We start from the raw sequence: 23,044 nt of genomic DNA, 5'->3' as shown, positions 1-23,044 counted from the left end.
GAACTTTATATAAAATAATTAATATTCCAATATATTCATAATCGCTTATTATGGGGACATGACAGTTGCCGGTTCTCCTCTTCTAGCTTGTCTTTCTTTGTTAGAAGTTCATCATACCGCTGCACTGGTGAGGCTACGGATTGCTGGACATCATGTTTAACCACTTCATGCATTTTTTTGCCCAATTCTATCCTTGTAACCTTGTAATCAGCAACTTGCATTTGATCACGTGGCTTATCCGCAAGGGGCTCAACAATTTCTGCCACTTTCATCTTATTGCTATCAATAGTTACTTTTGAGATTGTCTTGGCCTTTTTAGCAACCTTTGGCCTAGACTATTTGAGTTGCTAATAGTCAAAGACATCAGGAGAGATTTCCTGCTTCTTCCTCTTTGGGGTAAAAGAACTAAGCCATGGAGGTAAAACAACTAGTTCTCCTCTAGTAGTTGCTGAAGGCGAAGGAGAAGCAGTTTCTGCTTGAACAACCGTGGTCACCCTGAGAGGAGTATCTGTTTGGATGGCAACCGTGGGTTTTTCAGTATCCAATGGGCATGAAGATTGCCTCATTAATTTCTTCAAAGCTAGAAGTAGAGGTATCAATCTCTGACAAATGGATACATGCAGGAGTATCCTCAGGAATTTCCAGCGAACTCTCTTGTAGATGATCAGGAGGCGGCTTAACTGCTGAAATAGGAACGAAATTCTGAGGAGACTCTTCCAATACTATGTTAGGAGGAGAAAGAGGTATCTCAATGGAAACTGAGGAAGGAATCTCATGAGGTGAGTACGAAGCTAGAGACTTAGGAGCATCATTTGATTGCTGTCCTTCTTCTGGATTATCAGGATCGATCACATGAACATGAAACCGAGACTTTTCCTTTCCACGAACTGTCGTCTCCTCAGGAGGAAGCACTGTTGCCCGACTAACCCGCAATTTGATCTCGATGCTTGAAGATGATGCACCTTCCTTGTTGTCAATCTGAATCTTAGACTTACGTCCAAGAGGCCTCGTAGAGTCATCTTCTTTCCCAACTTTGATCTTGATGAGTCTTACACCATTACTTTTGAGCCAAGTGTTGGTGTTAGCCAAGATAGGCTGAAATCTTTCAAGAATGGACGTGCATTCTTTATGTGACCGTTGGATTAAAGGAAGTGGGGCTTCCTCAACCCTTCGTGAGATGTACTCTGGATCAAGCACATGACCATCATTGATCATTCCTTGCGGAATGTCCACCAGGTTCAGATCAATAACCTGCTCAACAGTAAGCTTGTAGTAGTTTATTTTGAGAACCTCCATTTCCGTACGGAGATCTACCCAGATATCCTCAATACGATGCACGTGCACGAAGGACTTTTTGATCTTTTCCTTCATACTCCGGTAATCAAAATCTGCCCTGGACTTAAACCTTTTGAGTTTAATCTCTTGCATCTCAGTCTCCATATCTTTGGCTTTGACGGATGTGAGAAGAGAATACTGGACAATTTTCAATCGGTTTGTTGTAGAGATCCCCATTCCGACCTTATGTCTGACAGATTGATGAGTGTGCACATCCATGATCTATCTTCCCAATTCCATAAGAATGATCTTATCAGTCGGGTATCTAGGGAGCATATATGGTTGCCCACTGTAGCATCCGACCCTCACATAAGTGAAAGTTGGGAATTGAAGAAACAAGCACCCATACTCATTGACTCTTTCCCATGCTTCATTTGACACCCTTTTGTTCTTTAGAGTCTTGTCAAACTGGCACATGAAGTAACCAAAGAATGCATCTTGAACTCTTCTGAAATGTAATCTGCTGGGTCTCAAAGGCAACTGATCATAATATTCCCACATAGGTATAAGCGAGCGGTCACCCTTGGTAGAAAGACCAAGGAAATGTCTGAGTGATGTTGCCAAATACACTAAGTATGAATTCATGTAGAAAGTCATGGTGGTAGGGATTGTTGCAAGTTGCTTGCATAAAGCATCACTAATAATCTCTCCCCATAATATATGATGGGATTGCCTTATTAACATGGTAAACTGATACATCCAGGGTTCAAAAACATTAGAGTGTTCAAGACCCATCATTCTGCTAAGGAGAGTTATGATGTCTCCAATTTCCTACTTAAAGTCACAATGGTACAACCTAGACCACCTTGAGAAGGCGGTTCGTGGCTCATGAATCCACCTGTTAATATGACGTTTACAGTCGTTTTCCCTCTTGACATAGTACTTGACTGCACTATCCTTTGAAATTTCCATATAAACAAGTGCTGGTGGTATTCTGAAGACTTTCTCAATTGTATCTGCATCAAGGCGGATTATTGCCTCACCATCATCATTTTTAATGGTTCTCGTCTCCTTGTCAAAGCAATGGGCGCAAGCGAGAACAAATTTAGGTTCTAGGGCAGCCACTGGATGGATGTGGCTGTCCAGCAACCACTGCATATCACAATCCTGCGGATCCTCCACTCTCTTGACGAATTCTGACATGTCCACATGCCCTATCTCCGTGTCTTTTATGTGATCCGAAGGAGAGGAAACTTGCGAAGGTGAAACTTCATTCTGGTACTTGTCATATTTATATTTCATCTTTTTCGGAATAGGAGAGGATGGTAAATCTAACATTGAAGGATAACCTGGTATATTGCGATGAAGACTTAAAAGTGTTAAGGCAACATCATAATCTGCTGCAACTAACATTTTTCCTTCTTCAAATGGGAAGAACTCCAACCCTTGCACTTCACAAATTTGTGAGAGAAAGATGGGAAATAAATGGGAATGGTGGAAATTTGACTTTGACCAATTTTGGATCTTGGGGAGAGTTTTACAAGTATACAAGTTGGGAAGAATGAACATGCAATCGGACTTTTAAAACCCGAATGCTAGTATACTTGTAAAATGGAAAATGGAGAAATGAGTGAAGAATGAGATTTAAACTTGTGGGAAATGACGTGAATGGAAAGTACGGATATAAGCAATATAGATGGATAAAAATAGGAAGGTTTTGGGAATGTCATTTTCAAGAAAATGAGAAAAACTTTGGACATGCAATCCATTTCAAAAAACCCGATTTTGGAAGGATGGGTATTTTTCATCTTTGCAACTTGGAATTTCACTAGAAGATGGTTAAATTCTTATAACCATAAGGGAAGATCAATTATTTTCATCCAACTTGTAATCGGGATTTAAAATCTTGAATACAAGTAAAAGAGGGAAAATGGGGAATAACAATGCAATTCACAAATTGCTTTGCAAAGGGGAAAATCTCTCTCACAAAACCGATTTTGCGGCAAAACCAACATATACACAAATTTACAACTAGAACAAGAAGGTAAGAAAACAAGAAAAAGAAACAAGAAGAAGAAAAGAAATCATACCTTGCTTTAATCCGAAATGCCTCTTCAAAAGATGATCAATCTTTGAAAGAAGAGAGGAAAACTCTTAAATAGAGAAAAAAACCGCATTCCAAAACCCTAACCACGTTTTTGCCAAAACGCCATAGGCAGAAAAACGTGGCACAAGATGCAAGTTTATAGAGCCAAATCGCTAAGGAGGAACCACGCCTAAGAGTCCCAAAGCCAAACACCTAGGGGAGAAGTGAAAACGTGGCACCAAAACCCCCCAAAATGCAGCTTGGAAGAATCACGTGGAAAATGGTTTTTGCAGAAAATGAGGGTTAAACCGTTTACCAAATCAAATGCAACGTGTTCCTAAACTCACAAAAATCGCCTTGCAATAATATCGCCTCCTTGCTCCATGAATCTCTCCACAAAAATCGAGAAGAATTACTGGCAAAATTGTTTTAGGAGAGGAAAATCGAGTTCTTGGGAAAGAATGACAAGTTTCATTTTACATGCAATAGAGGAAATCGGGTTTTTATTCTCATTTTACAAGTTTAAAATTTCACTTTTCTTTCAACAAGGCAAAATCGGGTTTTATAAATCCAATTGCAAGTTTAAAATGCCTCCATTTTCACTTTATGGAGCAAATCGGGTTTTTTAGACACAATAGCAAGTGTAAAATTTCACTTAATTCCATTTCTAAGCAAAATCGGGTTTTTGAGAGAGAAATACAAGTTATAATAACTTGTAAAGGGAAAATAAAATCCCTAAAACAAGTTTTGATAACTCAACATATGCAATAGGGGAATAAAATCCCCATTACAAGCAAAAACACTAAGGATTTTACAAAAGAATTACGAGTGACATTTAAATATGTAATTTAAAATTAACTTGTAACTTATCCAAAAAATCCCTATTTTGACTTAAAAAGCCAAAAAGCATTAAGGGGGAAATAAAAAGTAAGATACAAGTTCTCTTTTCAAAAAGTGCACATGTAATTAGCTAAAAATTTCCCTACAAAGACTAAAACAAAAGAAAACATTAAAACTTGCAATTTAAGGAAAATTTCCCACCTGCAGTCAGGGAGAAAAAACCCGAAATTGAAGAAAAGACAAAGCAAACGAACCTAGAATGCGATTAAATTTGAAACATGGTTCGAGGATGGACTGAGGGTTAAGCCAGTCCAAGGGCGAAGCAAAATTCTACCTCGGGAAGCGTGCCATTGAGTAAAATTTTCATTTTTTGACAATTTTTTTTTATGTAATGGTCCTTCATTTTTGAAAACAAAAATGAACAAAAATGAGGACAACACACTTTATTGAAAAAAGAACTTGTAAGTTACTTTTTATTTCCCCCTTGATGCTTTTTGGCTTTTTAAGTCATAATAGGGATTTTTTGGATAAGTTACAAGTTAATTTTAAATTGCATATTTAAAAAGTCACTTGTAATTCTTTTGTAAAATTCCTATTTTAGTGTTTTTACTTGTAATGGGGATTTTATTCCCCTATTACATGTGTTAAGTTATTAAAACTTGTTGAAGGGATTTTATTTTCCGCTTTACAAGCTATTTTAACTTGTATGTCTCTCTCAAAAACCCGGTTTTGCTTAGAATGGATAAAAGAGACATTTTAAACTTGCTATTGAGTTTTAAAAACCCGATTTTGCTTAGAATAGAGAAAAGTGAAATTTTAAACATGTAATATGAACTTCAAAGCCGATTTTCACTATTACATGCAAAATCGAACTTGTTCTTTATTTTCAAAAACCCGACCAACCAAGGAAGACGATTTTGTTGGAGATTCCAAGCAAATTTTGTGGAGATTTTTTGGGAAGAAGAGGCGTTTTGGATTCTTGCCTATTTCCATGCATTTTCAAACACATATCACACCATTTGGAGGTTATGTTTGCTGGTTTTTTGGTATAAAACAGCAAATACGTGCTTGCTAAATACCACGATTTTCTATTTCAAAACTCCACGGATCTTTCATCTCCCAAGTTGTTTTTGCTTGATATGCCTAGGCATTGGGGTTTGATGGAGATTTGACCGGTTCTTGTGCCTTTTTCCTTGCATCTTGCTCCACGTTTTTGCTGTTGAAGACATTTTTCAAAAACATGGCATGGCAAGGGTTTTCAAGTTTGTTTATTGCTTACTTAAGGGGTTGTCTTCTTCAATCAAAGATTGTTCATTTTTCGAAGAAGCATTTCGGATTGAAGCAAGGTATGATTTCTTTTCTTCTTGTTTCATTTTCTTGTTTTCATGTTTTCTTGTTTTTCCATTCTAGTTGTAAATTTGTGTATATGTTTATTTTGCCCCAAAAATCGATTTTGTGAGAGAGATTTTCCCCTTTGCAAAGCAATTTGTGAATTGCATTGTTCTTCCCCATTTTCCCTCTTTACTTGTATTCGAGATTTTAAATCCCGATTACAAGTGGGATGAAAATAATTGATCTTCCCTTATGGTTATAAGAATTTAACCATTTTTGTTGAAATTCCAAGTTTCAAAGATGAAAAACACCCATCCTTCCAAAATTGGGTTTTTAGAACCGGATTGCATGTCCAAAGTTCTTCCCATTTTCTTGAAAATGACATTCCCAAAACCTTCCCATATTTATCCATTCATATTGCCTATATCCGTGCTTTCTGTTCACGTCATTTCCCACAAGTCTAAATCTCATTTTTCACTCATTTCTCCATTTTCCGTTTTGCAAGTATACTTGTGTTCGGGTTTTAAAAATCCGATTGCATGTTTGTTCTTCCTAACTTGTATACTTGTAAAACTTTCCTCAAGATCCGAAATTTGTCAAAGTCAAATTTCCACCATTCCCATTTATTTCCCATCTTTCTCTCACAAAGTCGTGAAGTGCAAGGGTTGGAGTTCTTCCCATTTGAAGAAGGAAAAATGTTAGTTGCAACTGATTATGATGTTGCCTTAACACTGTTAAGTCTTCATCGCAGTATACCGGGTTATCCTTCAATGTCAGATTTACCATCCTCTCCTATTCCGAAGAAGATGAAGTATAAATATGACAAGTACCAGAATGAAGTTTCGCCTTCACAAGTTTCCTCTCCTTTGGATCACATTAAGGACACGAAGATAGGGCATGTGGACATGTCAGAATTCATCAAGAGAGTGGATGATCCGCAGGATAGTAATATGTAGCGGTTGTTGGACAGCCACATCCATCATGCATCTTCTTTTCCAGTGGCTACCCTAGAGCCTGAATTTGTTCTCGCTTGCGCCCATCACTTTGACAAGGAGACAAGAACCATTAGAAACGATGATGGTGAGGCAATAATCCACCTTGATGCAGATACAATTGAGAAAGTCTTCAGAATTCCACCAGCACCTGTCTATATGGAAATTTCAAAGGATAGTGCAGCCGAGTACTATGCCAAGAGGGAAAAGGACTGCATTTTAACAGGTGGATTCATGAGCCACGAGCCGCCTTCACAAGGTGGGCTAAGTTGTACCGTTGTGACTTTAAGTGGGAAATTGGAGACATCATTACTCTCCTCAGCAGGATGATGGGTCTTGAACTCTAATGTTTTTGAGCCCTGGATGTATCAGTTTACCATGTTCATAAGGCAATCCCATCATATATCATGGGGAGAGATTATTAGTGATGCTTTGTTCGAGCAACTTGCAGCAGTCCCTACCACCATGACTTTCTACATGAATTCATACTTAGTGTATTTGGCAGCATCACTCAGACATTTCCCTAGTCTTTCTACCAAGGGTGATCGCTCGCTTATATCTGAATGGGAATATTATGATCAACTGCCTTTGAGACCTAGCAGATTACATTTCAGAAGAGTTCAAGATGCATTCTTTGGTTACTTCATGTGCTAGTTTGACAAGACTCTAAAGATCAGAAGGGTGTCAAATGAAGCATGGGAAAGAGTCAATGAGTATGGGTGCTTATTTCTCCTATTCCCAACTTTCTCTTATGTGAGAGTCGGATGCTACAGTGGGCAGCAATACATGCTCCCTAGATACTTGACCGATAAGATCATTCTTATGGAGTTGGGAAGACAGATCATGGCTGTGCACGCTCATCAATCTGTCAGACATAAGGTCGGAATGGGGATTTCTACAACAAACCCATTGAAAATTGGCCGGTATTCTCTTGTCACATCCGTCAAAGCCAAAGCTATGGAGATTGAGATGCAAGAGATTAAACTCAAAAGGTTTAAGTCCAGGGTAGATTTTGATTACCGGGGTATGAAGGAAAAGATCAAAAAGTCCTTCGTACATGTGCATCGTATTGAGGATATCTGGGTAGATCTCCGTACAGAAATGGAGGTTCTCAAAATGGACTACTGCAGGCTTACTGTTGAGCAGGTTATTGATCTAAACTTGGTGGACATTCCGCAAGGAATGATTGATGATGGTAATGTGCTCGATCTAGAGTACGTCTCACAAAGGGTTGAGGAAGCCCCACTTCCTTTAATTCAATGGTCACATAAAGAATGCACGTCCATTCTTGAAAGATTTCAGCTTATCTTGGCTAACACCAACACTTGGCTCAAAAGTAATGGTGTTAGACTCATCAAGATCAAGGTTGGGAAAGAAGATGACTCTACGGGGTCTCTTGCACGTAAGTCTGAGATTCAGATTGACAACAAGGAAGGTGCATCATCTTTAGGCACCGAGATCAAATTGCGGGTTAGTCGGGCAATAGTGCTTCCTCTTGAGGAGGCGACAGTTCGTGGAAAGGAAAAGTCCTGGCTTTAGGTTCATGTGATCGATCTTGATAATCCAGAAGAAGGACAACAATCAGATGATGCTCCTAAGTCTCTAGCTTCAGACTCACCTCATGAGATTCCTTCCTCAGTTTCCATGGAGATGCCTCTTTCTCCTCCTGACATAATAGTGGAAGAGTCTCTTCAGAATGTCGTTCCTATTTCAGCAGTTGAGCTGCCTCTTGATCATCAACAAGAGAGTTTGCTGAAAATTCCTGAGGATACTCTTGCGTGTACCTCTACTCCTGGCTTTGAAGAATTTATGAGGCAATCTTGATGCCCTTTGGTTACTGAGAAAACCATGGTCACCATCCAAATAGATACTCCTCCCAGGGTGACCACGACTGTTCAAACAAAAACTGCTTCTCCTTCTCCTTCAGCAGCTACTAGAGGAGAACTAGTTGTTTTACTTCCATGGCTTAGTTCTTTTACCCCAAAGAGGAAGAAGCAGGAAATCTCTCCTAATGTCTTTGATTATCAGCAACTCAAACAGTCTAGGCCCAAGGTTTGTAAAAAGGCCAAGACAATCTCAAGAGTAACTGTTGACAACAATAAGATGAAAGTGGCAGAAATTGTTGAGCCCCTTGCGGATAAGCCACGTGAGGAAATGCAAGTGCTGATTACAGGGTTACAAGGATAGAATTGGGTAAACAAACACATGAAGTGGTCAAACATGATGCCCAACAATCCGTAGCATCACTAGTTCAAGGGTATGATGAACTTCTAGCAAAGAAAGACAAGCTAGAAGAGGAGAATAGGCAATTTTTTGCAGTTGTTCATAAAATTGCAAAACCTGCTGGTGAAGGTAGTAATCGTACAAGTTCTTTCGGTTCCCAAGAATCAATTCGGGGAGTTGAAAGAGTTGCTCAGAATGTACAAGTGTTGGATTCTTGGGTGGATCAACTTCATGATCTGTGTGCACAAATGCTGAAAGACATTTTCCAAATGATGTCTAAGTTGGAGACCATTGAAGAAAATTGAATCACACCTCTAAGACTTTCAAACAGAATTTGGAAAGGGTTGAAGGTAGTTTGACAATTTGGGGCACAATGCCCCAACAACAGTTGAGTGTTCGTCAGGAGCATGCCATTATTCCTTCCAGGGTCATGTACTTGGAATTTGAAGAACTTCTGGAGAATAAAGCCCTTGTTCTCAAATCCCTCATTGAGGAAATTGATGATGCAATGAGATTGCGAGTTGAAGTATTCCAAGGTGTTGTTTCCCACTGTGAGAAGGCTTCTTGTAACATAATGAGTCAGAATGGAGAGTTGATACCAGAAGAAGAAGTGTTCGCAGATCTACAGATGAGGATTCATAATGAATGGAGGAGCGAACAATTTTCAGCTGCCTCAATTCAGGTTTTGATGAAACATCAAATCTTTTTGCACAAAATCCAGTCCATCTTTGAAGAAGAATGACTCTATGCTTCTTCGATGCCATGATACCATTGTGAAGACCATGGGTGTTGCCAAGAACACCCATGAACCGAATCCTGCTGAGCTACGAATGATCATCTAGAAGTTGGAAGGATTCATGTCTTCACACGCTGCAGCTTAAGTGTTTTTCAACACTTAGTTGTATTTTTTCAGAATTGTAATCTCTTAGTTGTAGTTTTTCTTTTAACAAGTTACATGTAAAAACCTTTTGTATATTGCAAGTCAAGTCTTTACTTGCACTTTTGTAACTACATGTAAAGCAACTACAAGTTGTGTTCAATTAGGACTGTAGTTGGAATAAGTCATAATTAGTTATTGAATAAGTCTTGGTGGTTGAGAGAATCTCTCAAGTTAGTTAGGATCCTCCCACCTTTTTCTCAAGACTCCTCTTCTATAAATACTTGAGGGGTCTATTGTAATCTTTATCTTTTAGAAAGCAAGAAAAAAACTTTGCCAAATTTACAGCAAAGAAGACTTTGAGCTTTCATGTGTGAATTCAAGAATTGAAAGAAATAGAAGGAAATTGCTCAAGCTTTGAGTCTTTGTGCTACGTTCTTGAGTTTGTGTTCTATATTATCTTTCTTGCAAGTGTCTCTTCAAGAGCTTAATCGAATTTGATTTGCAGTCTTTGTGCTGCAAATATTGGAGGTTAATATAAATTACAATAAATATTCTTTTGAGAGGAGCTGTAAGACTTTGTGTTTGCACTTATTCTTAAGAGAGTTTAGAAACAAATTTTGTGAGTCTTTGAGCTCATACTACTTCCCACTGTTTTATGTAGAAAAGAATAAGATGTTTCAGTCTTTGAGCTGTTATAATTTGTTCTTGATAGTGTTAGTATAGAAAAGGGTAGATAGGACTTCATATAATCAAGACTTTGAGCTTGATATTGCTGTCCTGTCCCGAAGGAAGTGATGGAAGTCTTTGAGCTTTCAGGAAACTTCATTTCCTTTCTCTCATTTTATTTCAAAAAGTTGTTACTGCTGTTTTATGTTGAATTGCTATCACTTTTCTATGAAGAGAAAATGATATTGGCTTTCGTGAAAGAAGAAGAAAGACTGCTGTCCCATCCCATTTTATTTTTAAAGTTGTAGTTAGATAGGGGGAGCCTTCCCTTAATTAGGAGAGTTTTACTCACACACTGTGGTTGAAACCACAATTTTGTATATTTCCCCAAGTGTACAAAATTTTTCAACCGACAAAAACAAAACAAGAGTTCATTTGTCAAAAAAAAAAATGTAGAAAGAAAACCAAGAACTTGAAATTTTTTTAGCTCTAATTGCAAAAGTCTTCCTCTTCGATCCTTTTGGTAATGAATGGGCTCTTGCACATGCATAGGAATAGAAAAACGACCACTTGGAAACCTTCATCATCCAGTCTTCAAAACTATCCATGCATTGGCAAGCAAGAATGAAAGTTCAACAATGATGAATGATATTTTCGTTTTGCATTCATAATGAGGGATATGCATTTTTTTACAATCTTTACCTTGGAATCCATATTTTAGGGTTAGGGGGCATTTTTAAGCATGAGACAAAATTAAGTGCCGATAAAAATTTTAGACAAAAAACAAACCAAAATAGCAATGAGCTTGTTGTGGTAGGAGTGAATGGAGACAAAATATTTGAGACAAGTTTTCTTGGATTTGTAGAGCCTTGGATGGATCTCTCGCCAAACTGAACCTAGATTTGTGTCTAAGTTGGATCAAATCCGAATCTTTAGGGGTTGAAAAGTCCAAATCTTTAACACAATTTTCAACCATAGTCACTTTGATTATATTACTTCAATCAATTATCATTGACCTTGATCAATGGTTCAAATTTACTTGGGGAGATTGGTAGATACGAAGACCTAGTTAATATGCTCCATGTAACCTTGTAGAAGATATTTGGTTATCCCCTTTCTATGCCCACCATGGTGAAAACCCTTACTAATTTAAACCTTTTTTTTCTTTCTTTCCTCAGTGTTACAGAACATGCATTTTGTCAAACAGTTTGTGTAACTTTTTAATTGATTTTCTGATTTGCAATTTAAATATTTTCCTTGGTTCACAATGGTTCATATAACATTCACAATATACTATGATATTCATAAACAAAGGGAGGAACACATGCATATTACTTCCTGACCTCAGAATTTCAACAATGTTTGTCATCCGAGAGTAGCTGGAGGCAACATTTAATAACAATATTCCATTAATGAATGGACAACACATGAAGCAAGGTGCGTGCCTGCAATATAAAGCTTGAATTACCATGCCAAGGACCAAGAATGGCATCCAAAACTCCATGTCAACCTGCCAAGCCTTCCTGTCTATTCGCAACCTCAAATCGACCAGAAAAATATGCTTATTCGCCCATGAAATCTCAATGCCCACCAACTGATGTTAGTGGCCAGCAACCAAATCTTCACATGCTACATAACAAAAGTTGAACACTATTATTCCCAATGCCCAACAATGTCCCTCAATATTCATGCCCAAACAATTTCACAATCCTCCACACACAACAGGGATAATGGTGGCTAAAACATCTGAAATACTCCATCACCCAACTTAGTATATTAATGGTGTCCAACCAAGGTGATATAAATCGCCCCCAATACCACTTAAATTTCATTGCCCAGCCATAAGAATCAATCCTCCAATCATGGTGTCCACACTCTTTCCTGGCAAATTTTCAACTTTCCAAACTCAAATAATTTGTCTTGCTTATAAGACTTCACAAATTAGAAGTTGTTCAATCCAAGCGTGACACCTGTATGATTGTGCTTGCACTCAGCTAGGGAAGATATTGCACCACCGAAACTAATTTGCCTTAGGGTTTTCATCCTAGGATTTCACTCCAACAACAAGCTCCAATTCCACAATAGAGAAAGTAAACAAGCATAACCAAATAAGCTCCCAAATCTCTTTTTTATATTTTTCTTAGAACATTCTTGAAGGGCTTTTCAACTTCCCTTTTAAAATAATTTATTAAAGCATATTAATAAAGTGACTTTTAACATTTCCTTTTAATTTCACTTATAGTCACTTTATTAAATTAATTAAAATAATGCTATTTGTAAAATTTATTTTATTGGACAATTTTAATTAATTGGTTTAATTTATTCTTTAATATTAAAAATTAGCTTATGGGAATTAAATAGGCTAAACAGGTCATCTCCAACTAATCCTTGGAAGGGGACATTACAACTACCTATACTTGATCAATGGTCTAGGTTAACTCCCCTTCATGATCAATGGTCTAGGTTAACTCCCCTTCATGATCAATGGTTGAGAGAGATTTCCTTCATGGCTTGAAATTGCTTGAACACCTTTGAAGAAACCAATTGATCTTGCAAGCCAATCAGATTGAGCCTCTACCCTTTTACTTTTGCATATGACTATATCTCCTTGGATTTATTATGTCTCGGTTGTGATTGATGATCTAGAATGATTTGCTTTGAAGATCAACTTTGATAGATCTATAGATGCCCAAGGTGTAGGATGGTACAATCAACTGATTTATAAATATTCATAGGATCATGTCACATTGATACACTGCAACCTTTTGATGCCACTGCCTTGTGTCTCTCAAATTCCTCTTGAATATTGATCACAGTCAATGTTCTAGGTCGACATACCCCCAAATGAATGATTGTGATCAATCGGTGGATGGCCAAAGTGTTGGGTGGTTCAATCCACCAAAGTGAAACATCCATCAAGTTCATTGGATCATGCCATGTGGTCTTAGTAGAACTGCTTGATTGCACCATTCAATAAGTTAATTTTTCTCAACACTTCCTTGCCTTGCTTTTAGATCAATGACCTAGATATTCCTTCCTCTAAAATCAACAACTTCTATAGGTTACTGAAGCTGGATATATCGATGTTGAAGCTCAATCTATTGATATGTTACAATCAATCAAATTTTGCCACTTGGCCATATGATTCCAACATTGAAAAGTAACTACTCCACTCTGCCAATTGCACTTTTTGATGTGGATTTGTATCACTAAACCAATTGAAAACATACACGTCAACATGCCTCATAGAAGATTTTGAGTTGATGTTCCTTTCTAATGACATGGAAATTGTAGTGGATTGGTAGATGGACATTAAACTCAACAAGTCGGTCCATTGAGATTTATAGAACCAATACTTGGCCATTGAGCAAATAAAAGTGAGCCACTTAAGTGAAAAGTGATTGTTGGTAGTGAGCCAATGGTGAAATATAACAAAAGGGTGCAAGCTAAGGGTGTATGAATTGGTCTAAGGAATATTCTTTTATGAAATTCATTTGGGGTACAATCTTAAATTCATTCCTTTAACATAAAAAATCTTTACACTTTCAAATATTAATTCCTCATATGTTTTTTGTAAGCACTTCAATTTTATCAATAAAACAAAAATCACTAATGATTTAAAATTATTTAAAAATAATAATAAAATATAAACAATCACTTACAAACCATCACAAATGATTTAAAATTATTTATAAATAATAATAAAAAATAAACAATCACTTACAAACCATTTTTGTGTACCAAACAAAAATCTTCCTTAATAACTCTTGCATACAAATTTCTATCCATACACACACAACCTTTTTAAACATAATTTTTGTACATAGTACACAAAAGTTGATGTCTTATTGAAAGGTTCAACAAGTAGTTCTCAATCGTACATACAAGTAATTTGAATTTTCTATTATGTATACAAGTATGAATGTAGTAAAAGAATAAACCAATTCACAACTTAGAATGAAAGAAATTTAAAGCGTGGCTCTAGTAAAATAATTTTATAATGAGTCAATATGTTTTGATGACATGATTTAACAACATTTTCTACAGTTAATGTAATTACTAACCTACACAGTACTCCCAACCATCACCGAGTTGCTCTTGATTTTATGAAATCATTAAACCATCTGAGTACTTTGTGGCTGTGGGGTTGCATATGTTGAATTTTTGTACACTTTTGGATTCATTCTAGATCAACCCTATTTTGTCTCGATGAAGAGTTACATAGAGAAAAGTCAAGTAATAACATTTGTGTAATGTCCTCTACTAGTTTTAGGTCTGTTTAACAATAATTAATATACATTTTAATACATTAATGACTTAATTTAACTAGGAGACAATTACTATCCTTAACTTTTAATAATAGTTATTACTTAATGCGACAATGAATCTAGTTATTATCTCAATACTACAATATGATTATAATCATAAAATAAATAAATTAAGATTTGAGACTTACCTTATGTGAGATGAGTGGAGTCTTGTAAGGATAACCTGCACCCAAAAAGAAAGGCAAACACCTACATACATGTTCAATCAACATTAGTCCTAATCCATTCTAATGCAAGTAGACAAAAGTTGGTATATGAGACATGAAAGGGATTGCGTGGGTCCGTTGTCTACCAAGTCCAAGGAATGGTTGCTTCTCACCTCCTTGCTAGACTTGGCGGCTCATGTTGCTTGCCCTTCAAGCCCATTACCCATACAACATCATCTTGTGAGTTTGGCATAGAGAGTGCAATCTGGTTCCTTGACTCCAAGGGTCCTTATGGCCACTAGTGAGCCCCACATCACCACTGGATTACACCTCAAACCTCTTCCCACAAGATGCAGCAAACAGATTGGTCCACTTCTTCAAGTACATACATCTCTTAGGGAATAAATCTAAATAAATGATGCTACTGTATTTTTAAACATATCCAGTTTGGAATAGATTGTATCAAATATTTAGTTATAGATATGTTTCATACAACTTAACTAATATGATTGGTATTGATGCTTGGTTGCTGGTATAAGTGATGCCTACAATCTGCTGAAGATTGCATTTCTGCTTCCCTCTTATCTGATCTCCAGTCTCTTATCCATTGTATCCATAGAAGCTCCCTCCCCGACCTTATTTAAGTTGGGTTGAGGGACAAATGTAAGAGAGACTTCCTTTCCAAGAGACGGGATATTTCCCAAGGCTGCATCTCTATGAATTCTTACTAATAAATCTTGCTTGCTTATTAGCTTACCGCTTGTTAACAGACCTGTCTTGTGTTAATTCCTAAGTTGCCGGTCCCGGTTCGGAATTGGATTCGGGTTCACAAATTCGTTCATTTTTTTTTTGGCGGGGGGGGGGGGGAGGGTGGGTTTGGGTTCGTCCGTACTAAAACATATAAAAAAAAAAAAATATACATATATGCAGCAGCAAATATATACAAATGGGATTTGACATCTAAATCTAGATCAAGTTTTGAATATAAATCTATGCAAGCATTGAAATCATTTTCTATTGGATTCAATTCTTCGTTTTCTTGTGTCAACTTAACTCTAGGAAAGAATATAGGCTATGTAGGGTAGGTCCACAATTTTATTTGAGTTACTACCTTCTACTCCATTATTATGTGTAGATTTGGTGGAATTGTTAGAATTGTTCATGTTTTACAACATTTGAAGAAGTATTTATGTTTTTTGCTCTTGTTGTTTTGCCATTTGTTCCTAGCTATGTGCTATTTGTTGTATTTGCATTAAGGCTCTCCAATCCTCATCCCAATCCAACATCTTCTTACCCCTACCGTCAATTTCAGACCCTAACTATCGTGACTCTTCTTCTAGCATATTTCCAAGGCCCATGCTTAGCTGCATACACAACACACACTCAAAAGGCTGGCAGGTTTGTTGTCTCTAATAGCAATGTAATAACCCTAGGCTTTCTTTTAATTGCCCTAACCCATTAGAACTTACATAGCCACACCCCCAGTTTGAAGAGAAAATGACATGACAGTGAATAGCTATTTGTAATGAATTAAACACACATGAAACACAACTATAATAGAATTAAATTATAAACAGTTCAAAATATGAATCAAATTTGTTATCCATGCACCTAGCATAGGGTGAGTGATATCACTATTCTTTTCCCTTTGAAAAATACACTCTTTCGAATTTGCAAGACAGAAGAATCAAAAAGAAAAATTGAAAAAAAATTAAAAAATGGGTCAAATCGCCCAAATTCAAATTCTCCTCAGGTTCTGTTGTTGGGGTCAAAATTCTCTGGAAAAGCGTCAAAATTCTCCCTGGGTCCTGCTGATCGAACCCACAGGGCAAAATACGAACCTTGGGCGAATTTTGGGAGAATTTCCAACGAACCAGAATTTTGGGCGAACCGAACCAGGACCCAGCAGTTGCACAGAAGAATCTGGTAACTTAGGTTAATTCATATGATATGATAGTAATGCTATTGTTAATTAAGTCATGTTCAATGATGATGTTATATTAGACAAATCAATTGATAATAAATTATTAATTCAATCAATCAAACAATTAATTAGTAATCTGACAAACTAACAATTATTAATGTGAACCATATTATTAGAGCAAGTTATATATTTTGCACATGAATGAAATCGAATACAAGGTTTAGGAACGGCTCATGACAACTTGCCTTCTATTATTGTAGTTATTATTCTTATCAGCTATAGAGTCTCTTCAAGCATTATAGCCATTGAGATCTTTCCATACAACAAATTAATTCTATTCTTGAACAAAGAAATAGTAGTACAGTTTATTTATTGAGTATGAAAATCCCTAGGGCAGTATATATACTGATTATTGATATGCATATGTAGGGCTTGGTTGATTAAGTTCAACCAAGAGGAGATGGATCTGGCCGGTCCACTCCGAGGACTTGGGTGATGGGATGCATCACCCAAGGCAAGGAATGACACATGGTCTTCCTTGGAGGGCTTGGGCGTAAGAGGTTACACCCAAGACAGGATTCGAAATAACGTTCGATTTCCTAGAGGGCTTGGATGTAAGAAATTACATTCAAGACAGGAGTCGAATTCACCTTCGACTTCCTGAGGGCTTGGAACCAAGATGGGTTCCAAGAAGGCAAGCTTCACGACTGCCTAAGGACATACTTTGTATGGCATTCGTATTCTTTTTATTAGATTAAAATTATGATCATGTTAATTAAGTATTTTAAAATTCGGTTGCAATTTGGATTACATATATATTTATATGTTTGTTGTATTCTAACAATCTGTTTTTGCAGGATAGTGATCCCTAACTAGTAGGGACATTACAGTGGTATCAGAGCATGATCCTGCCATCCTGTAGGGTAAAGATGAATCATTCTAGTCAATAAGAAAAATCTGACAATGGGTGTATGCTTTGTGTTTGAAATTATCCATGTGTATGCTTCGTGTTTGTTATGTGTATGCTCCGTGTTTGTGATTCATATTGGGAGATAACTCCGTTTGAGAAAATTGTCAATTGCTTGAGGACAAGCAATTTTGAGAAGGGCGGACTGTCATGTCCCCTCCTAGATCGTCATATGTATATGGAGAGAAAGAGAGCGACCCTAAATGAAGAAATTATTATAATTAATTAATATAATAATTACCAATGAATGATTATTTAAAACTTGTCATTGAGGTCAAAGTAATTGCTATGTTTGCTTGTACAGTCCCCATATATATAATATATATAAGATTCAACATACAGAAGACTGTAGTATATACAGGTCACAGCATAAAGACGACTCAGAAATATATATTATTATATACAGTATGTGTACGCACACAGATATACAGTTCATGATTATATACACATAAGCCTATGACAATATGCAACAGTTCAGTTGTACAATACCCAGTCTGATCATACAGAGACAGTATAATCTATACTGAAATATATATATATATATATATATATATAGACAACAATTCTGATATAGGTCCAGTCTGATCATATCCAGACAGAATACTTTATATTGTAATGTATATAGACAGTATTATTGTCATACCTGTATAAATACATAAACAAAATATTTTATACTCTATATAGAGACAGCCATATATAATACGATAACAGTGGCAGGCCATATAGAGACAGCCATATATAATACGATAACCGTGGTAGGCCATATAGAGACAGCCATATATAATTTGATGACAATGGCAGGTCATCTTTCATATGTATGCAGATTATATTCATGTCCGCAACCAGTGGCAGATCATTTAGAGATAACAATGCAGGTATATTACGGCAAATTGTATTTCTAATACATATGGAAGTTCGACATCAAATAATGGATCGTGGTTCTATGTGGTCAAGGTTAATAAGATCAAAACATAATAGATTGTCTACGTACAGTCATAAGAGTAAAATGATTGTGGTCAAAGGATAATTTCAGTGATTAAACCAACAACAGTGGTTAACAATTGTTAATATTAAATATTAACAAATCGTAGCAAGTATAAGGGTGCGACATTTACAAGTTAGACAGTCGTGACTTTATATAAGGCGGTGACTGCTTGTATGAAGAAAGGCAACTCTTAAGGGAAGTTGAAAAGTATAAAGTCATTGGTGAATAGGATGTAAAGGGGGGGGTGGCACGAGAGTTTTATTTGGGGAGCGGGACCTTGCTACCAGCAGGTAAGAAGTAAGGTATTAAATATGATAATTAATTAATACATATTAATGTTAATTAATTTATATTAGATAAGGAATATGTTAAGGCAGTTAATAATATGCATTAAATTACCCTTTACTAAATATGATAATTAATTAATATATATTAATGTTAATTAATTTATATTAGATAAGGAATATGTTAAGGCAGTTAATAATATGCATTAAATTACCCTTTACTAAATATGATAATTAATTAATGTATATTAATGTTAATTAATTTAAATTAGATAAGGAATATGTTAAGGCAGTTAATAATATGCATTAAATTACCATTTACTAAGTATGATAATTAATTAATATGTTAATATTAATTAATGTATATTGTTCATTGAGCACAGGTAAGGAATATGTTAAAGCTATTTCTTGTGTGTATTAATGGATACAATTAATTAATACACTAATCTACACACGAAAGAATAATTAAGGAATATAGATGTTATCAAAGAAGATGTAATGCATATGTTAACAAGGATAAGGTACATTTGATATGTATATATGTTAAAGAATACATTAGGAATACATGTTAACATAAAATGTGGATTATGAAATAAAATAGTACTAAATCATCAAAGTGTATTATAAATGCAAATGTAAACACATGTTGGAGGCTATAGGGAGGAAACTCCCTTAGTCTAAAGGAGGGAGTATGGAAATCCCTAGGGCAGTATATATACTGATTATTGATATGCATATGTAGGGCTTGGTTGATTAAGTTCAACCAAGAGGAGATGGATCTGGCCGGTCCACTCCGAGGACTTGGGTGATGGGATGCATCACCCAAGGCAAGGAATGACACATGGTCTTCCTTGGAGGGCTTGGGCGTAAAAGGTTACACCCAAGATAGGAATTGAAATAACGTTCGATTTCCTGGAGGGCTTGGATGTAAGAAATTACATTCAAGACAGGAGTCGAATTCACCTTCGACTTCCTAAGGGCTTGGAACCAAGATGGGTTCCAAGAAGGCAAGCTTCACGGCTGCCTAAGGACATACTTTGTATGGCATTCGTTTCCTTTTTATTAGATTAAAATTATGATCATGTTAATTAATTATTTTAAAATTCGGTTGCAATTTGGATTACATATATATTTATATGTTTGTTGTATTCTAACAATCTGTTTTTGCAGGATAGTGATCCCTAACTAGTAGAGACATTACAGAAAGACACATAGGTGCATCATTTTTCTGCCTTCACTTTCATGATTGTTTCATTAATTCTTCTTTTACTATATGCTCCCTTAGCAAAGAGAAGGTAGAACCTCCACCTCAACTCTTGAGGAGGTCTACTTTGCATAGATAACAACTAGATAGGTATACTCCTAGTTCCCTTGCCATGGCTTATGGATTATAACCCAAGTTTGGGGTTGGCCAGGAGTTCAACCAAGGCAACAGTCATAGAGATTTCCGTAGTGGCAAGAAGATGATCACTCATCACATCACAAAGCCATGATAAGGCGATCTTAGCTTAGGTTCCGACAAGCTGGATTGCATTTACTCATCCTACAATCTATTTTACTTGATATTGCAATGTTTCTAGATTACATATAGGGCTAGCTCTCACATCGTTAGGATTTGAAATTTGACAGGTTCAGTGGATTCCAAATTTTGACAAATTCATGCCATAGGTTCAAGTTTCTACAAGAGAAAGATACTTGAACTGGTTGAAGTGTTGTTGAACATTCTCATTCAATGAAGGAATCAATAGGATATTCTTATTGTTTCCTTTTTTCTTTGTTCTCAGGGCGTGTTGTTCGTGTACTTGCATTGTCCTATATAGCATAGTTTTCGTTGTTTGAGAATATAACGGAGACCCCTGGCATGTTTTGTTGTGCAAGATCCTTACATCTTGGTTTCTATGTTAATGTAAATGTGCTTTGTGCTTTTGTCTATAACTTTGCCACCATACATTTGATTGATACTTTGTGATGTCCCTTATCCTAAGCATGAGGATGATGGAGTCACTTCCAACCCTGGCCAGGACTTTGGACTTCTGCATACCGTCATGCCTTCCTTCCATTCCCCACTAGCCTGCTATTATTGGATATCCCAAAACCCTATTTCCTTGTTGTTTGCAGACTTGTGGACTTCGGCTTCCTCAAGCACTTGGTATCACCAACCCTCAATCCCTAGTCCTCTATGCTTTTGGCAAGCAAATCCTTGGACCCTTGCCACATTGCTCTTGTCGGCATGCGAGCCTTGAACCCCATCATGTTGCGTCTTGGCATGACAGAAGTTCAATCCTTGAAACCTTAACATTGGGTCTATAGAATATTAATTGCTGGACTTTCTGGTAAGCATTTCCCTAAACTGGGGTATTTGGCATGCACTTTCATTTAACTTTGCTGTTCAAACAAGGAACTCACTGACCTTAAAATCTGACTAGGAGTGCCATTAATGGCCCAATTTTGAATGTAAATAGCAGGAAACTCTTAAACGACTCTCAGCATGTTTTGGCCCATGTGATACCTTCAACTTCTATATAAGGTGAGCAACTTCATCAATTGGGATCATCTTTTCATGACACCAACAATCTCCAAACCCCATTGTAAGCACTTGTGTTCAATGATTGAACTAAAGATGAAACTTCTTGGATTTGGAGGTCATAGGATGAAAATCCTTTAGCTTCTAGAGGGCAGCTTCATATAGAGTTTGCATTAGCACTTCAACATGGAGGATTTCAGTGGTAGTTGGATATTTCATCAGTTCGATCATTTTTTGACTATCTTTGCAATGATTGCTGTTTGATTATCAGCAAATATTTGTAGTAGCATATCCATGTAATCATTTGAATAAAATACTCCATTTCAACCAGATTATATGTGTACATCTGTTTATTCTATGTAGTCATCTCAAGTCTAAGTATTTTGTGTGATTGTTTTGGTTGATTTTCATTGCATTGTTCCAGATCTGAGCATTTTTTATGAATATTTTCAATAAGGGTAATCACATTATAGATCCCTGGCATCTATCGTTGTTCCTTGATGATGCTTTTTTGCAAGATCCTTACATGCGGGTCTCTATGTCAGTGTAAACATGTTTTGTGCTCTTGTCTATAACTCTGCCACCATATATTTGACTGATACTTGTGTAGTGGTTTGTGTATTCTTATATCTAGGTTTTGATTCTATGTTGTCATATTATTTGATCCAACCAATTATATAATTTTTAAACATTGCATATACTTGCCTGAATGCATTTTCAGCATCTATTTTGTAATTAACAGTTAGTTTTGAATGCAATTTATGATGAGTATCCGTCTGCTTAATGGGCATTTAAACAATCCTTTCAAGAGCCTTGGAAGAGCTTCTTTGTTTTTCTGACATGATAATAGTTTTCATTGCTGGGTCTTGCAGAATGACTGCCTATTTTAACAAGACAGGGTGGCCAGATGCAACTCCCAATACAGAAGGTGAAAGAAAGGAGTTTATAGCTTCTCTTCACAAGAGAAAGACAGAGTTATTTATGTCTCTCATTGAAAAACGACTGCTTCCTCTTCGTCCAGGTGTTGCAAGGTAAGATACAAATTGTGTTTGATTCTTCCTAGTTGATTTTCTTATGTCAATAAAGCCATCATTCATCTAGTAGTCCATATTCTTTCCACATGATAAAATACAAAAATAACACATATATCTGCATTACATCTTGTAGCTTAAAAAAGTGGCATAACTAAAATAATATAGATGCATTATTTAATGTAACACATTACAAATAGATGCATGTCTACTCATCTAGCAACCAATTTCATTGTGAATGTCTTATCCAACATTATTTAAAGAGAGTGAGATTGCCCTCATAAACTTTCCATTCTAGGAGCTTGAGAAGAAGAAATCTTAACATTCTTCAATGTATGTTAATCATCAACATTCACAACAGGGTTGCTTACTATATGCCTTCACAACCTATCATTCTCAGCAGGGGTATCAAAGGAATACATTTCATGCCCCAAGATAACCCAACTAAAGGAAGAGACAACATCTTGATACCTAATGGTTTGTCTTTCCCTATGAACCTCTATTTGGATTTAATCCGTTTCTTCAACTCTTTTTGATTCCAAACAACAATCTGACATGCAG

At 36.4% G+C, this 23,044-nt stretch overlaps 1 protein-coding gene across 3 annotated transcripts in view; it reads left to right on the top strand.

Annotated features, from left to right (window-relative positions):
- The window catches only part of LOC131029893 (CBBY-like protein), a 184,908-nt gene that overhangs the window by 20,969 nt on the left and 140,895 nt on the right, over positions 1–23,044 (top strand). For all 3 annotated transcript variants that reach the window (XM_057960555.2, XM_057960553.2, XM_057960554.2), the window contains exon 3: positions 22,325–22,483. In XM_057960555.2, the coding sequence (XP_057816538.2) occupies positions 22,325–22,483 (159 nt within the window). The remainder of the gene's footprint in view (positions 1–22,324; positions 22,484–23,044) is intronic.

This window comes from Cryptomeria japonica, chromosome 3 (assembly GCF_030272615.1).
Source record: "Cryptomeria japonica chromosome 3, Sugi_1.0, whole genome shotgun sequence".
Taxonomy (NCBI): domain Eukaryota; kingdom Viridiplantae; phylum Streptophyta; class Pinopsida; order Cupressales; family Cupressaceae; genus Cryptomeria; species Cryptomeria japonica.
The sequence above is the reverse complement of the archived record's forward strand: the minus strand, read 5'-3'. Positions and strand labels throughout refer to the sequence as shown.